This window comes from Petaurus breviceps, unplaced genomic scaffold, assembly GCF_028583685.1.
Source record: "Petaurus breviceps papuanus isolate PSGF00001 unplaced genomic scaffold, PetGlider_PUasm1.0 171, whole genome shotgun sequence".
Taxonomy (NCBI): domain Eukaryota; kingdom Metazoa; phylum Chordata; class Mammalia; order Diprotodontia; family Petauridae; genus Petaurus; species Petaurus breviceps.
Genome location: NW_027185754.1, coordinates 17,895,848 through 17,912,614, shown reverse-complemented (window position 1 = coordinate 17,912,614; position 16,767 = coordinate 17,895,848). Strand labels below are relative to the sequence as shown.

Here is a 16,767-nt window from a genome sequence, read left to right as displayed (position 1 = left end):
AAAAGAGGCAAGTGAAATAAAGGAATATGTATGTGGGTGTATGCATGCATGCACATGTGTATAAGCACATGTGCATGTACGTATAAAATTAAAGAATATACATTTCTAGGTACAGATAAAGTTACTAAACTGACTCTTATGACCAACTATTCTATGGTTCATAGAGACCTTCAGTATTTATCTTAGCATTTTCTAAGTACAGCAGAATAATGAAATGTATTATAACCTCTATATTCTATTGTGACTTCTATTTTTGTCTATTTTCCCATGCCATCTGCTTTTAAACTGAATATTTCTCCATTTCCCTTGAATGAAATGCTCTTTAAGCAGACTAGCAGCAGAACAGGCAAGCCAGCCTAAAGGCATAAGGGACCCTTAAGGAACAAAAGATGGTATGTGCCAAGCAAGACAAGCTACTGATGCCAGCTCAACAACTAATGCCGCCAGACTCCAATGGATATAGCAAAGGCTACTGAAATCAAAAATGCTGGGAATAGCAGTGTGTTCCCCAGCGAACCAGCCCTGCAATCCCTGTGGAAAAGGGACCCATTTTCTTCACCACCAACAATACTAGACACCAAAGAGCAGATAAACCCAAGATATCTAGGAATGAGAGTCCTACCCTCTCCCCCATTCCCACCCTATCATCCCAAGAAGCAAGCCTGACAGAGATGAAACCTAGATTGCTTCTGCAGGTACTGAAGTCCCATTCTTTGTCTCCAATTTCTGTTATCCCTCCCCATCCCCTCTAGGAATCACAGCTACTAAAGATCCATAAAAGAAAGTTAATGACAACAAAGCAATCAGCTGCTGGATGGTTCAAAATCAGAAACTGTTATGATTTTATCAATGGAAACAGCATAAAAAAAGATGCATTAATATCTGCTTTGCCATTGCCCCCTAAGGACCATGGGATATTTTTACATTTGACTTAAACCTCTTATATGTGTCATTCTCCCTCACCCCCATTAAAATGTGAGTTCCTTAACAACAGATGCTATCTCTGCTTTTTAATTTGTATATTCAGTGCTGTGTAAATCAAAGGCATTTAATAAATGCTTAATTCAACCCTTTATTCAAATCCAGCAAATTCAAAAGCAATAGTTGTGTATGTGTGTATGTTACTGTGAGTGTGGGAGTGAGAGAAAGAGTGTGAGTGTGTGTGTGTGTGTGTGTGTGTGTGTGTGTGGCAAGTGCAAATGCCTAACAAAATGATATTTTAAAAGCAGTATCTAAATGGTAACATAAAAACTTCTCCCAGGGCCAAGGCATTCATGCTGAGTTACTGAAAGATGAGAATGGAAAAGCTATATAATTCTGGAGTGGTGTTCTGCTTTGTTTTTGAGAGATTTGGGGGATGGTGGAGGGATGTCTAGATCTGTGATTTCATCATAGTGTAGGGAAATTGCAGGTGAGAAAATTTCTTCTATCAATACAAATTAGTCACTGTTGTACAATTTATTGTCTTAAATGGTTTCCCAAGACACTGAAAGGCAAGTTACCTGCCCAGCATCACACAATCAGTACATCTCAGAGGCTGGACTTGAAAACAGTGCTACTGTTGTCTTGACCCAAAGCTGACTCTCCAACCACTATTTCCCTATGAATCTGGGATAGTCTCTAAAATAACTTCCATCTACTTCTCAAATAATAACCATAATTTCATTTTTAAAAACACAAATTTGATTAAAATATTATCTTCAAATGAGTTATACTTAAAATAACCCCAAAGACCAACGGGAAAAACTTTTCATTAATTTAATTACCTTTTGAGATAGTTGGAGCTTGTAGCATTTGTTTGTAATAAGAGTAATATAATCCACATTCTGTTCTGAATGATATTTCTCGCTCCACTTCCTGAAAAAAAAAGTTAGACCTATTATTTTTTGTGACTTTATTACATTCCAGTGACTACTGTCATAGCATCAATAAAGGAGGAAAAAAAACTCTGAAAATTGAATCCCAGGAGATCAATTACCTAGTTTATATCTGAGTTTCCAAAGGATAAGAAAGTTTCTATACAGAGACAGAAATAAAATTTAAATTAAAAAAACTTATCTATTCTCACCTAGCATTAGAATCATGACAACTACAGATAGCCTAAAAAGAGACTTTTTAAACAAGTATTATTGGCTCCATGCTAACACCACAAATGAAAGATTTTCTTTTCACTCTAAAAATATAAGGTATTATCACTGCAAGAAGGACTTTTACATACGAATCTTACTTTGACAAGTGTCACCTTAGTGGAAAAATATTAATGGAAGAAAATGAATAAAAAGGATGTTGAACTATATTTAAATAATATATTCTATCCCAGAAGAAGTGAAAATTTAAAATAATCTCATTATAGTCAGATTTGGTTATGTAACACTGTACAATACTGAATTTAACTGATAAAAACAACATAAAAGTGTCAGGGCTGGTGATGGTTTGTAGAAGAATGGTATACCCCAAAGAATACTGGATTTGGAATCAAAGAACCCAAGTTTAAATCTCAGCTCAGCCAAACTGTGTGATCTTGGGAAAATCACAGTCTGTCTCTGGGTCTCAATTTCTTCATTAGGTTAAAAAAAAGGGGATTGGTCTAGATTAAATGAAGCATCCTTTGAAGCTTGAAAATCTATGACTTTATAAAGTTCCTGGGAAATGTAGATACAGATATACATACACACAAACACATATATACACACAAAATTAAAAATAAGATTAGAATTCACATCATATTAAAATTCACATCAACATCGAATCTTTTATTTGGTAGGGGAGAAAAATTGTTCAAAAACTGATCTAACAGTATGCAGTCTACATGGGACTTCTCCCTACAGAAATATAACTTTTTCAGGGGTATATTGTTCTGTCAAAGCTCCACATAACAATTCTAGGCATGAGTTCACATAGGGGGAAACTGGTTTAGGTATGTGTTGAGCTAGATGGCCTTTGAGGTCCTTTCTTAACTCAGATTCTGTGAATATTTTATTGATCATAATATTAATATTTTACAACTAAAGACTCCCAATGTTTTGTCTTGTTAACATTCAATATTACTTACTGTTCTTCTTTCTCAAGACCACTTTCTCTCCCCAAAAGAGTATGTTTTTAATTGTGCTTATTTGTTTTTTTCACCCTCCAACTATTTCTCAGGTAATAACAGTAAAAATTCCATTTTAAAAAGCAGTCTACTAGGCTTTATTTTTGACTAGGTGATTATGGATGATACAACTCTTCCAATTTTCTAGAGCACTGACCCTCTCCCAACTCAATATGACAGCAAGGAAATCCTCTAGTTAATCTACATCTAGTAGTGAGGTATTCACATTTTTAGTAAGACAAGCAGTCATAAGTCCCCCAAACTGAAGAATGAGGATGTTTTTCAATAACTAATTTCAGTAATACACTTTAAAAGTACACATGATATTGCCTTCTCTGAGAACTAAACAAATCTTTCATATTCTCTAGTAAAGCAATTTAAGTATGAAAAAAGTTGCAACCACCCTCATAAAACTAATCCCATTATCACAGCTTTCTTTATAAAAAGGACAAAACAGAAAGTATTAAAGACATGGCTTTTCCAGCATAGGGAGTGACTATTCTGGTTAGAAAAGTGCTTTTTCTAACAGTGATCAAAGATTGAGCTCTTATTTTCAGTCATATCAATCTATTTATCCCTACTCTACAAAGAAACTATGTCATTACCTTAGCTTAGGCCTGCACAACTGGCCCTCAATCTCCTTACTGCATGCCAACAGATTTTGTGTGGCCCCCAAAAATTATAGAGGAAAACATCCTTTGTAAGTAGAGGAAATACTTTGTTATGTGGCAAGTGGCCTATGGGCCAAAGGATGTGCAAGCCTGCCTTAGCATAATATAAAACCAAAGTAGCATTTCTTTTATTTCAAATCTATATGCCCCAAACTTTACCCATTAATTACATAAGCTATGAAGTAAAATGGAAAAAATAGTATTTATTTTCTGGTTTCTAGATACTTTATGGCATTTTATAAGTTCATTTGGATTTTTGAGCTGAGACATTCAAGATCATCTAATCTAGTATCCTTATTTTATACAATCTGGAGGCCAAGCATAACACTTGTTTATTGCTTAGAGAGAGGGGGAAGGAGAAAAGTCTTCTTAACAATTCAATGAGTCTTAGAGGCAGAGCTGACCTGGCTGAAGGTGACTAGGTGCCTCACTCCTCCAAAACCTGAAATTAGTCATTATATCATTCATGTGGCTGAAATTAATTTCAAATGTTTGTAAAAAAAAAAAAAACAACACAATCCATAAACAACTGAAAAACCAACTTCAAGATAAATATAATACTTTGACCCAGCAATACCACTTTTAGGGCTGTATCCCAAAGAGAGCATACAAGTGGGAGGAGGAGCCATATATACAAAAATATTTATAGCAGCTCTTTTCGTGGTGGCAAATAATTGGAAATCAAAGAGATGCCCTTCAATTGGGAAATGGCTAAACAAGTTGTGGTACATGAATGCAATGGAATACTACTGTGCTATAAGAAATGAGGAACACATGAACTTCATAATAACCTGGAGAGACTTCTATAAACTGATGCTGAGTGAGGAGAGCAGAACGAGGAGAATATTGTACACAATTACATACACATTTTATCTGTGATGACTAACTTTGATAGACCGGGCTCTTTTTAGTAATACAAGGTTATAAGACAACTCCAAAAGACTCCTGATGGAAAAGGCTATCCACATCCAGAGAAAGAACTACAGAGTCTGAATGCAGACTAAAGCAACTACTTGCTCTGTTTTTCGTTTTGTTGTTTTTTCTTTCTTCTTGTTGTTCATTCCATTGGTTATAATTCTTCTTTACAACTTGACTAATGTTTAATGTGAAGGTATGTGTAGAACCTATATCAGATTGCATGCCACTGTGGGGGGGAGGGGGATGAGAGCAAGGGAGAAAATCTGAAACTCAAAAACTTGTGGAACTGAATATTATAAACTAAAAGTAAATAATTTTTAAAAAAAGATAAATATAAGGTATACATCCATATAATGTAAAGTTAAAAAATGCTTTCCCTACCATAAATTGGTGAGGTAAGTAGCTTATGTATTAATATTCTTAATTTACAGATGAGTGTAAGGTTGGGAAAGTTAAGTAACCTACTCATGGTTAAACAACTGATTTTGAATATCATGAGGACTTTAAATCTGAGTCCAGAGCTCTTTCTACTATATCATACTGCCTCTCAAGGAGGAGAAAAAAAGAAAGAAAAAATGTGACTCATTGTGACACGACCCTTTTTAATATCCCCTCAAAGTATAAAAACAGAGGGGGACCTAATTAGCAAAAATGCATTCAAACATGATTAATCTGTAATCTTGGCACCAGCTGTATAGAACCAAATGCTATACTTTATTAGACAGACACTTGCAAGTTTTACATCTGCTTCATGCTAAGAGAACATCTGCTTTATTCATTCAAATGTTTTTCCAGTTTTACAGCAATTTATACTTTCCCTGGTATACTATGCCAACAAAAACCTGTACCAATAGAGGTTACCATCAAAAGACTGAAAAATGAACAGCTCCTACACATTTTAATTTGCATTTTTTCCACAGGGAATGTAATGTTTTTGAGAGAATGAAAATCCTTCTTCTGAAGACAATAGCAAAAAGGAATGAGAAAATCAAAAAGTAGAAGGAAGAAATTAAAGAGAGAAAAAAGACAATTTAACAGGTGGTTTGTGTAGCAATACAACAACAAAATTAAAAGGGAAAAACAACAGAATTAAATGAGACTTTACTATTAACAATCTAGTTTCCCTACTGACATTACAGTAGAAAACAGAAATTTAAGCCTTTTTTCTTCTTTTTTGGAGGGGGAGGGCAGGGCAATTGGGGGTTAAGTGACTTGCCCAAGGTCACACAGCTAGTAAGTGTAAAATGTCTGAGGGCGGATTTGAACTCAGGTTCTCCTCACTCCAGGGGCTAATTTTTTCCCCGTTTTTCCCACCCCAAAATAGCAGTCCCACAGGATATCCCCTCCTCCAATCTGCTCTCTCCCATATCTTCTCCCATACCCCTTCAACTTTTCCAGTAGGGCATAGGCTATGCCCCAATGCCTATATATCTTATTTCCCAATTACATGTAAAATAGTATTAATAATAGTATTTATATATTTTTAAACATTTGATTTTAAAACTTTGAATTCCAGATTCATTCCCTTCCTCCTTTGTCACCCACCCTCACTGGGAAGATAAGCAGTTCAGTATAGGTTGTAAATGTGTAGCTATGCAAAACATTTTCATAGTAAATATATTGTAAAAGACTGACTATATTTCCTTTCCTCCTATCCCACCTCCTACTTGTTTAGCTATTCTCTACTTTGATCCTGTCCCTTTTCAAAAGTGGGTGCTTCCAACTTCCCTCCCCCCCAGCCTGCCCTCCCTTCCATCATCCCCCTCTCATTCCCTTCCTCCCTACTCTCCTGTAGGGTGAGATACCCTATTTAGTGAGTATGTCATTCCCTCCCTAAGCCAAATTCAATGAGAATAAGGTTGACCCATTCCCTTTTGCCTTCCTATTCTTCCCCTCCATTGTAACCATTTTCCCTTGCCTCTTCTATATGAGATAGTTTACCTCATTCTATCTCTCCCCATCTCCTTTCATTATATTCCTCTCTCACCTCTTTATTTCACCTTTCAAGTATCATCCCTTCCTGTTAAATTGGTCCTGTGCCCTCTATGTATACCTGTAAACATATATACTCACATTCACATATGTATTCATATGCCCATATACCCTCATATATAGACATATATATATATATTCCCTTCAACTACTTTCATACTGAGAAAAGTTTCATCAGTTACAATTATCATTTTAGTGTTAAATGTCTGAGGGCGGATTTGAATTCAGGTTCTCCTGACTCCAGGGGCTGGTGTTTTATTCACTGCGCCACCTAGCTGCCACAAAACGTAAGTCTTTTTAGAAGGGCTACTTCTGTTTGCTGAAATTACTCTTAAGTCTTAAAATTATAAACCTCGCTTCAGTGCTTCCTGCTTCAACAGAGAATTTCATGCAAGAAAACTGTTCCCTGACAGCCTGAGGAAGGTACAAAGAGCAATGCCTCAGGACTCAGCAGACTTGTGTTTAGATCTCACTGCTGACACTCCATGTGTCATTGCCACGTCACTAACGGCCTGAGTGAGCCTCACTTTCTTCATCTGTAAAACGTCCCTTCCAGCACTGGCATTATGATCCTTTTTCTAATTCTCTCTTTGCTCCTCTCCTTTCTTCTTTTTCCTCCATTTCTTAAAATCCACTTTAGAATTAGATTAGCAAATAACCTCAGTCATACATGTAGCAATTTCATTTACACAGCTGTTGAGAAAAGCTCCTAGAAGGGAATGTCACATTTAATGCACAAACGTGGTTTTTTTGGCTGATTTAATTAATGGCCATCTGTTAAAATGGCATAATTTCTGTTCTAAAGTTGACTAGACCTTTGGCATAGAACATAAGCTAACAAGATGAGGATTTGATAAGAAATGTGATAACACTTTTGAGTAATTATTTTTCAACAAGGAAAGACTAAAGTAACCAGAAGTCTTATTACTGTAGTTTCTATCCTCAATTATTCTTTTTTTTTTTTTTTGCTTTTTGGAGGGGGCAAGGCAGAGCAATTGGGGTTAAGTGACCTGCCCAAGGTCACATGGCTAGTAAGTGTTTAGTGTCTTTGGCTGTTTTTGAACTCAGGTCCTCCTGATTTCAGGGCCGCTGCTCTATTCGCTGCACCACCTAGCCACCCCATCTTCAATTATTCTTATTCGGATCATATTTATTAATAAACTATCTGCTTGCCTTTCCATTTTCAGGATTGCCCAATGGGAAAAAATGAATAATCTGTAATTCTGAATAGACAAAGGAATTAGGGATGAAAACGTTAGCATGGAAGAGCTATATGTGCATGGGGAATACATGCTATTTTAACCAAGCCAGATACATAGCTGCATTACTACCCATAAGAGCTGTATCTAGCTGAGAATGCATTTACTCTAAAGCACCAACCTCATACATTTCTTAAACACCTACTATATGTGAGGCATTGTATTAGATGCTGATTTTACAAAGGGTCATGAAACAGTTCCTTCCTTGGGGTATACCCAATTCAATTGTGAAGAAAGAATGTTTACAAAGTAACATGGGAAAAGTAACAATTGCCAGAAAAACTTGGAAATGACTGAACTTAGTCACAACATATGACTATAAATAGATAGGCAAGTAGCTCTGTTATCTAAATTATCATTTGAGTTGTATAAATATTGAAATGGGAAACAATAAATCACCCTTTAAAATGTAGTTCTCTCTAAATTTCCTAGTTAACAAATTAGAACTAAAAGAACTATATACATCCCTTCTAATAAAATAGATTAAATAGATATATGAAATATGGTATGTAGCTTTTAACTACTCTTTGTATTTTTTCACTCTTCCTAAACCTACATTTCTTTTTTGGTTAAAAGTCACTAAAAATTTTTACATTTTTTTTTAGTAGGTGAGGAATACTGGCTCTTAGAGCTACATATAACTACATTACCTAAACTGTCTACATATCATATAACAACAATTTATTTCCTTTTATGTTTCTTTCTAATATTTTTAAAAGACACATGTCACATTTTAATTAGATGATTTCTCTACTTCCAAAATATACTTTATTGCTGTGACAAGCCAGCAACACATGATAGTTTTTCCTTAATATAAAATCAACATTTCCTTCATCTTTCATGTTACTCTTCTTCAATTACAATTTTTCAAATACCATGTCTAGAAATGAACATTTCTAAATATTTCAGATGCACCAAGCAACCTACTAGCTAGCTGTCTTTTTTTTTTTTGCACAAGTTTTATACCATCTGGATAATTATAGCTTAACCCAAGTGAACAAAAAAATATTTCAGGCAAGAAACTATTCAAGTCATTTTGGGAAAAATAAATTATCTATCGGAATCAAAAAATATAAAAAGAAAAGCACAGAATTTTCACTTCTTATAATACTGCCAAAATTCTGAGTATAGAAATGAGTGAAACTTGTATGAGTAATTTACATATTTATGGCTATTATATTAATTGCATTATATTTCTAATGTAGTTCTCACTTAAAGAAGATAAAATACTGATAGCAACACTTTTATAGCAACAAAGAACTAGAGAAAAAGTGGAGCTATTAACTGAGGAATGGTTAACCAAAATGTGGTACAAGAATGTGATGGAAAATTTGTGCTACCAAGAAACCTAAGACGACTTCTACGAAATGATTCAGTTTAAAGTGATCAGAACAAGAAGAACAATTTATACTAGGATAACAGCAAACAAAACTCTGAAGGACTTAAGAAGTCTAATGATGCAATGACTGATCAACAACAACCCCAGAGGCCTTAATGATGGAAGTGTACTCCTCCTTCCTGGCAGAGACAGGATGGATGAAATAGCAGCAGGGCAACACAGGCAACGGCTGCCTTTGTTTGGATGATATTTATCTATTACAAGAGAGGGCTTTAATTTGGCAGGGAGAAGGGAAGAAAGAATTTGGGGCACAGTGGTTGAGTTGTGATAATGATACAAAAAATGAGAAAAGAGAGAAAAGCACATCAGCAAAACATTTAAAAACACACAGAAGAGAGAAGACAAGTTCAGAAGGGATTCAGAAAAGCAGGGCAGTATGAGTAGTAGTAAGTTAAATTTAATATCTAATTAAAAATAAATCACAGTAGAAATTTGTAATTTCATATAAAATTCTTTTTCTGTTCATTATATATGGAAATGTTTATGTTTATCAATGTTTAAGTTTATAATTAAAAAAGAAATTTTAAAAAATAATGCCATACAATTGCCCATCCATCTTCGCAGGGTCAGAGAACCCTGGGCATAGAAATAAGTATATAATGTCAGACTTGGCTGATGTGTTGGTTAGTTTTGCTGAACTGTTCCCCCCCCCCTTTTTATTATCTGTTATTGGAGATGGCTTTTGGGGAGAGGGAGGGAGAACAGATATTTTGGTAATTTAGTTAATATAAAAGCAAAAGATAGCAACAAAATTTTAAAATAACTAAATTCAATTTCCACAACCACAATAAAAGAAACCCATAGGAAGACTAGCAACAAACAGAAAAGTGGAGGATAGCCCTTCTATTAAGGAAACTCAATTAGGGAGAGGCTGCATCCAAAAGAAGGGTCAAAGAAGGTAGCTTTGCTTCAAGAAGAGAATTACTTCAGGCTGTTCCAGAGCAAGGAAACCAGCTTTTCTGAAACTCCACAAAGAAGACCAAAAGCATTTTAGGACTTTATACTTCTTTGTATATGATATAAAAATAAAGCAATTTTAAAAGAATTATCAACGGAACCTTGTTAATAGCAGAGAATATTGTTAGAGACTGTTTCTTACCTAGGGCCAAAGTAAAGCTGACAAAAGCTTTTTGTTTTTTTTAAAATGACATAAAATTCTGAGATTATACGTAAATCCATAAAGAGAAAAAAAAATCCATCAGAAAAGTTCTGAAACTCCACCTGTTTGTCCCCATACTATACATTAGCCAGAGACTTTTCTCATTTAAAAGGAAAAGTATAGTCTTGAGCTTTTTTTGTTGGGAACAAAAAGGAAGATCAAAGGGATAGAGAGGCCACTGAAGGAGACAATGATAATTAAGTATCAGAGATGAAGGTAAGAGCTGTTCATTTCCTATTTTGTTTCTGTTTTCTTTGTTAAGAAGGACCTATGGACTATAAAGGGCAGAATATGAAGGACCAACTAATGAGGATTTAATATCCAAGATAAGCAGACAAAAAGCCTGCGTATGACTGATCTTGTTAAATTTAAGACACAGTAACCTACATATTACTGAATAGGAATTTTTATAGCCTGTTATTATTCTCTTTTAGACATCTTTAATAGTAATATATTTCTGTTCTTTGAAGGCATACTTAAATTTTGGAAATAGCCAAAAGTCATTTAGAGCCAAGTCTAATACAGAAGATGGACAAGGGAGTTGGTTAACATCATTTTAGAGTATAAAATACAGAATACTTTTTTTTAAGGTAATCAGACTGTGACCCACAAAGTGGTTTCAAAGAGTTTCCAAATAAAAACTACAAAAAGAAAATATTTTGAGTAATTAAAGCATCCTTGGCATAAGGATGTAGTTCTCCCAAAGTGTCTACTTTTAAAGGACCATTTGGGATGAATAAACTCTGATATGTTTATTAAAATCCCAGTTTCATTGACTCATAGTATCCTTGAACAAGGCATTGGGGCCTAAATGACAAAACAGAATACCCTTGTCCACTAAAGTAGTTTTCCTTTTAATATAATTCAAGAAGTAGATAAATGAGAAATCAAAATATGAATAACAGCATTTTTTTTGTGTGGCAGCAAAGAACTAGAAACAAAGTAAATGCCAGTCAATTGGGGAATGGTTAAACAAACTGTGCTATATGAACGGAATTAAATGACAAATGTGATAAATGCAGAGAAACATAGAAAGACTTAAATGAACTGATGCAAAGTGAAGTAAGCAGAACTCAGAAAACAATATACACAATGACTACAACAAGGTAATTGGAAGGAATCACCATCAAACAATAAAAAAATGAAAGTTACAAAATTACAAAGGAAAAGTATGGCTGTGAAGAAGAAATGTGAGAAAACACCTCAAATACCTCAAATAAGAGGATCAACAGATGTAAAATATGACATATGCTGTCAAATTTTTTTCAATGCACTGACTGGTTTTGCTGATTAAAAAAACCTATTATATGAGCTGGATCTCTGGAAGAACAAAGGAAGGAATATAGAGAGAAATTTAGACAATGTAAAAACAAAGATATCATTCAAATATATTTCAAAAAAGAAATGGCAAGAAGTAGGGGGCAAAAAATTTTAGGATTGTAGCTAGTGAAATGTTAAAATTGTAAAATCTGAGGGCAGTGCTAGACATGGGGGCAAGCAAAGTTGGAACTGAGGAGATGGGTTAAAATAGGGATGGGTCAATTTGAGGGAGAGATGGCTATGATGATAGTAAAGAGTGTGTTTTCTCATGAATTAGGGAGTGAAAGACGAGATTATAGAAGGATGGTGAAATGTCAATGCATTTGACCTTTGAGGATGTGGTAAAATTCTAAGAGAATTATGAGAGGCATTGTGGGGCCACGTTGGAATATGGTGGAAGTGAAGTAGAAAAAGTGGATGCTGAAATCAAGATAGTATAGGAATTTGTGGTTAATTCCTCAATAACAACGCCAGGGAAGACCATGATGCCAGGAACTAAAGTCATTGAAAAAATTAAACAATGATCTAAAAATGCACCAGCCATGATGGGGACAGGGTGGGATGAACAAAAAAGACCTCAAAAAAGTAAGAACCTTTTTATATATAATATATTATGGAATTATATGAATATAACATATATTATATATAATAGGAATATAATATGAACAGGAAGTGAGAAGAATGGAGAAGGTCTCAACACATATAGTATCTCCTCAGGGGAAAACGCTTCTGGTAAAAGTGAAAACAGAGTTGATTGAAAAAGTCAAGGATACAGGGGAATTTATTGACAGAAACACAGGCTTTCTGAAGGACATGGTGCAATGGATGAGGCAAGGGGTGAACTGGTTTGGAGTGGAATGGGGGGGAATTAGAATTAGGATGAGCACTTCAGAGTAGATAGTATGGGCAAGCTATTTGCACTTGAAGTGGTGAGACTTGAATGGAAACTGAAAGCCAGCACAATAAATGGTAGTTTGTTGTAGCAAGATCTCTTAAGACTTGAAATCAAAAGTGGGTTTAAATTCTAGCTCTGTCACTTACCACCTGTTGTTCAGTCATTTTCAGTCATGTCTGACTCTTTGTCACCCAATTTTGGAGGGTTTTCTTGGCAAAGATACTGAAGGGATTTGCCATTTCCTTCCAGCTCATTTTACAGATGAGGAAACTAAGGCAAACCCAGGGTTACACAGCTAGTAAGTATCTAAGGCCTGATTTGGATTCGGGAAGAGTGTTCCTGCCTCCAGATCCAGCAATCTATCCACTGTGCTATTTAGCTGCCTTTCATAACCTTGGCTAATTCACTTAACCTCTCTTATTCTCAGTTTTTTCATCTGTAATATGACAGGATTGTACTATATGGTCTCTAAAGCCCCCTTTTGCTCCAAATCTACAAACAATGGTCCATAAGAACTACAATGACAGAGGATTTGCAGTAAATCCATCCCCAGACTTAGAGACAATTTAGAACCTTTAAAATCCATCTCCAGGGGATAATGTGGTTCCCTTCCAAGTTTGCTTCAGCACTTCAGTGGAATGAATAACAGTTCTCTATACTCTAGATCTCCAGAATGTGGGTGAAAGGACAAAGAGCTGCTGAACAAGATCCAGCATACTGAGCCTCAGCTTTCAATGCTCTATAGGCTGTTAAAACCACAGGCAAGGAGGAACAAAAACCTGATAAACATATTCTAGCTTCCTTGAAATGTCCCCTTTATTAGTACTTCCTTAATTGAGGGAAGTGAAGTACTTAGGTTCAATGCCTTCCTTATCCACCATTATCAGGACCCAAGTGATCCAATGGCTTCACTTTCTAGCTGGAATCATGGTAGATAGGTAATTTTAATAAAAGGTATACAAGTCTTTCCAACTAAGAAACCAACTAAGCCATACCTGATAGCTGACATATCAATTTGGAACCATATAGAGCCAAACTACATGTATAACTATGGAACTGAGGGATTTTCTGACAAAATCAAACTCTGCCACTGAAGAGGCAAAGCAGAAGTAGAAATTCCTTTATCATCTACTCTATAGAAAACTTCACCAATCATTTTGGTGAATGACTGCTTAGCAATGGGCCCATTACATCATATGTCCTTAAACTGCGGTCTCAATTTCATGGATTTAATAAGAATAGATGCCTTGCAAAGAAACATGTCATAGACATTCAGAATTTTTTAATTTTTCTCATACTTTTTTGAGAAAATAACTGTTCAATAATTAACTGGAACCTCTTACCTTAATGTTAGAAAACCATAAATCATTTTCATGTAAAGTAGCAAGGTAGACAGAAGTAAGAAATCCAATGCAAAGGCCAATAGTTCCACCAATCGTTAATGATAGAATTTTCCATAATCCTCTCCCACTGTAAACTTTTTTTACAAGAAAAAAATTCAGTTAAAAATTAAATCATTTCACTACCGAGCACAGTGGCATATGCAAAGTTTCCAAAGTCATTTCATAACGATTTGATTGAGGCTTATTATTTGAGTGAGGCTTTATTATTTAAAAATTATAAATAATGTTATGGCTACACAGAATAAGTAATCTATTATCCAGTGAAGAATATCTATCAGAATATTATCAGTGAAGAAAACGCTACAATAAGTTAAGAGGTACATATTCATTATTTATGTGAATGCATTAGAATCCAAATCACAGAACTTTGAAGTTGGAAGGGACTTTAGTAAGCCGGGCATCCAGCTCAATCTATACATGAAAGTAATCTCCACCATATGTCCAACAACTGGGTGTTCAGCTTCTACATGCAGATTTCCAAGATAGGGATCGTACCACTTCTGGAGGTACTCCATTCCACTTTAGGAAACTTAACTGTTAAGGGAGTATTCCCCAACATCAAGACTACTTAGGCCACTTTACAACTTTTACCCATTATTCCTAGTTCAACAAGAGCAATCTCTCCTCTGCAATGCCCATTAAAAAATTGGAAGATTTCATTCTGATAAATGATGGAAGAACAGCCAATTACATTATTTGGCAAAAAGAACTGTGTACATACAGTCTCTTCAGAATATAAGATTGGTAGATATGTAACCAACCCAATCATGGGGAATGTTAAAATGTCTGCTAATCTTGGTAAAAAAACATGGCAGCAAAACATGAAATCTGATTTTAAAGCACTGCTTTAAATTTTTTCATACTACTTATACTGAATACACAGTAAATTTTAGATTTGCTGTACAATCTCCATGACCCCCTCTGATGTTTTCTTGGCAAAGATAATGGAATGGTTTGCTACTTCCTTCTCTAGCTCATTTTATAAATGAGGAAACACACAAATAGGGTTAAGCAGCTTGCCCATGGTCACATAGAAATAAGAGTGTAAGGCCAGATTAGAACTCAGGAAGATGAGTCTTCCTGACTCCAGGTCTGGCACTCTATCCACTGTGCCACCTAGCTGACTGAATTTTAGATTACAAAGTCGTTAATCTTTTGAATAACCAATTATATCTTTTTTTCCAAGCAAAATGACAATTCACATTTTTGGTAAAGGTCTACATTGGAGTGAACACTGATCAAATCCACTTTGATAATGATTTCATGCTTCAGATTGTAAATAATGCCCCCCTTGTGATAGCAGTAGTCACTAGGAGGATTAGAGATAGCATGAGTCACAAGTTAAAAATGACTGCACAAAAATAAAAGAGAATGACTTTGTTCAGTCTGAGACACAGCAGTTAAGGCTAAGGGAATCATGAACCCTGAATTTCTATTCACTGCACATTTAATGCCTGACTTTGAGGAACTTCATTGTACCTCAGTTACCTCAGTTACATAAACTGTATATAGCACTGACCTTCTTCTTAGTATGTTAGATTTTATATTCAACACAAATATTTTTATTTATTTATTGCTTTTTGGAGGGCAATTGGGGTTAAGTGACTTGCCCAAGGTCACATGGCTAGATTTTTGTGTTAAGTGTCTGAGGCTGGATTTGAACTCAGGTCCTCCTGACTGCTAGGGCCGGTGCAACACAAATATTTTTAAATGCCAAACATTAAAGAAAACAATAAAAGTAATATTTTAAAAGGTTTTAAATGAACAAAATGTGTCTTCAAATACAATTCAAACTTTACTTATATTTTAATGTCACAATTCAATTAATGTAGTGGTTTATTTACCCAACCATTTGTATGGAATAAATGGAATATCATATTGTATAAATTGTCTACTGATCAATAACTTTATATCTTTTGAGTCTTTTGTAAGAAAGACCCCCAGACAATGCAGTACTAAACACTTAAAATACTGTATGCTCAGGGTACAATTAAAGGCTTACATTTTAATATGCAGTTAACACCAAATGCTACATTTGTTGAAAATACCTACCAGTTAACAATTGTCTTTCCAGTTCTTCCTCCTCCTCCTGTGACTGGTTATCCTCATAAACTTCTGCAGCTTTTATTTCTTTCCTTTGCCTAATAGTTGTCATGATGTAAGACTTTCATGCATTTTTCTTCAAACCAATCCCTATACAAATAACACAATAATAAATGATACAGTCCATTTAAACAGTTACTGTTGAACAGTATACCTGTAACCTTAATTAAACACTTTTAAAAACTATATCAAACAACTTTGAAAGACTTAAGAACTCTGATCAATGCAATGATCAACCATGATTCCAGGGGACCAATAATGATGACATATGCTGTCTACCTACTTCAGCCAGATAGGTGATAGACACAAGATTCAGAAAAATACATACATTCCTAGATGTGGCCAATGTAGGAATTTATTTTGCTTTACTATGTATGTTTGTACCAAGGTTTTGTTTTTGCTTTATTTTCAAGTGGTGGGATGAATAGAAGGAAGAGAAAAGAAATGCTTGTTAAGTGAAGAAATAAAAAATTCAAATGTATCAGAAACAAATTTGCCCCTAAATTAAGTCAAAATAGGTAATCACAACACTGAGGGTATCTTGACATTACAACATG

The 16,767-nt window shown here is 34.9% G+C and overlaps 1 protein-coding gene across 2 annotated transcripts in view; it reads right to left on the bottom strand.

Annotated features, from left to right (window-relative positions):
• The window catches only part of DPY19L3 (dpy-19 like C-mannosyltransferase 3), an 85,908-nt gene extending 69,582 nt beyond the window's left edge, over positions 1–16,326 (bottom strand). Inside the window, exons 1-3 of one of the 2 annotated variants that reach the window (XM_069082609.1) lie at positions 16,160–16,326; positions 14,048–14,181; positions 1,767–1,857 (exon numbers count right to left, since the gene is read on the bottom strand). In XM_069082609.1, the coding sequence (XP_068938710.1) occupies positions 1,767–1,857; positions 14,048–14,181; positions 16,160–16,262 (328 nt within the window). In that variant the 5' untranslated portion in view covers positions 16,263–16,326. The remainder of the gene's footprint in view (positions 1–1,766; positions 1,858–14,047; positions 14,182–16,159) is intronic. The other variant, XM_069082610.1, reaches the window with a different exon arrangement.
• Between the last annotated feature and the right edge of the window lie 441 nt (positions 16,327–16,767).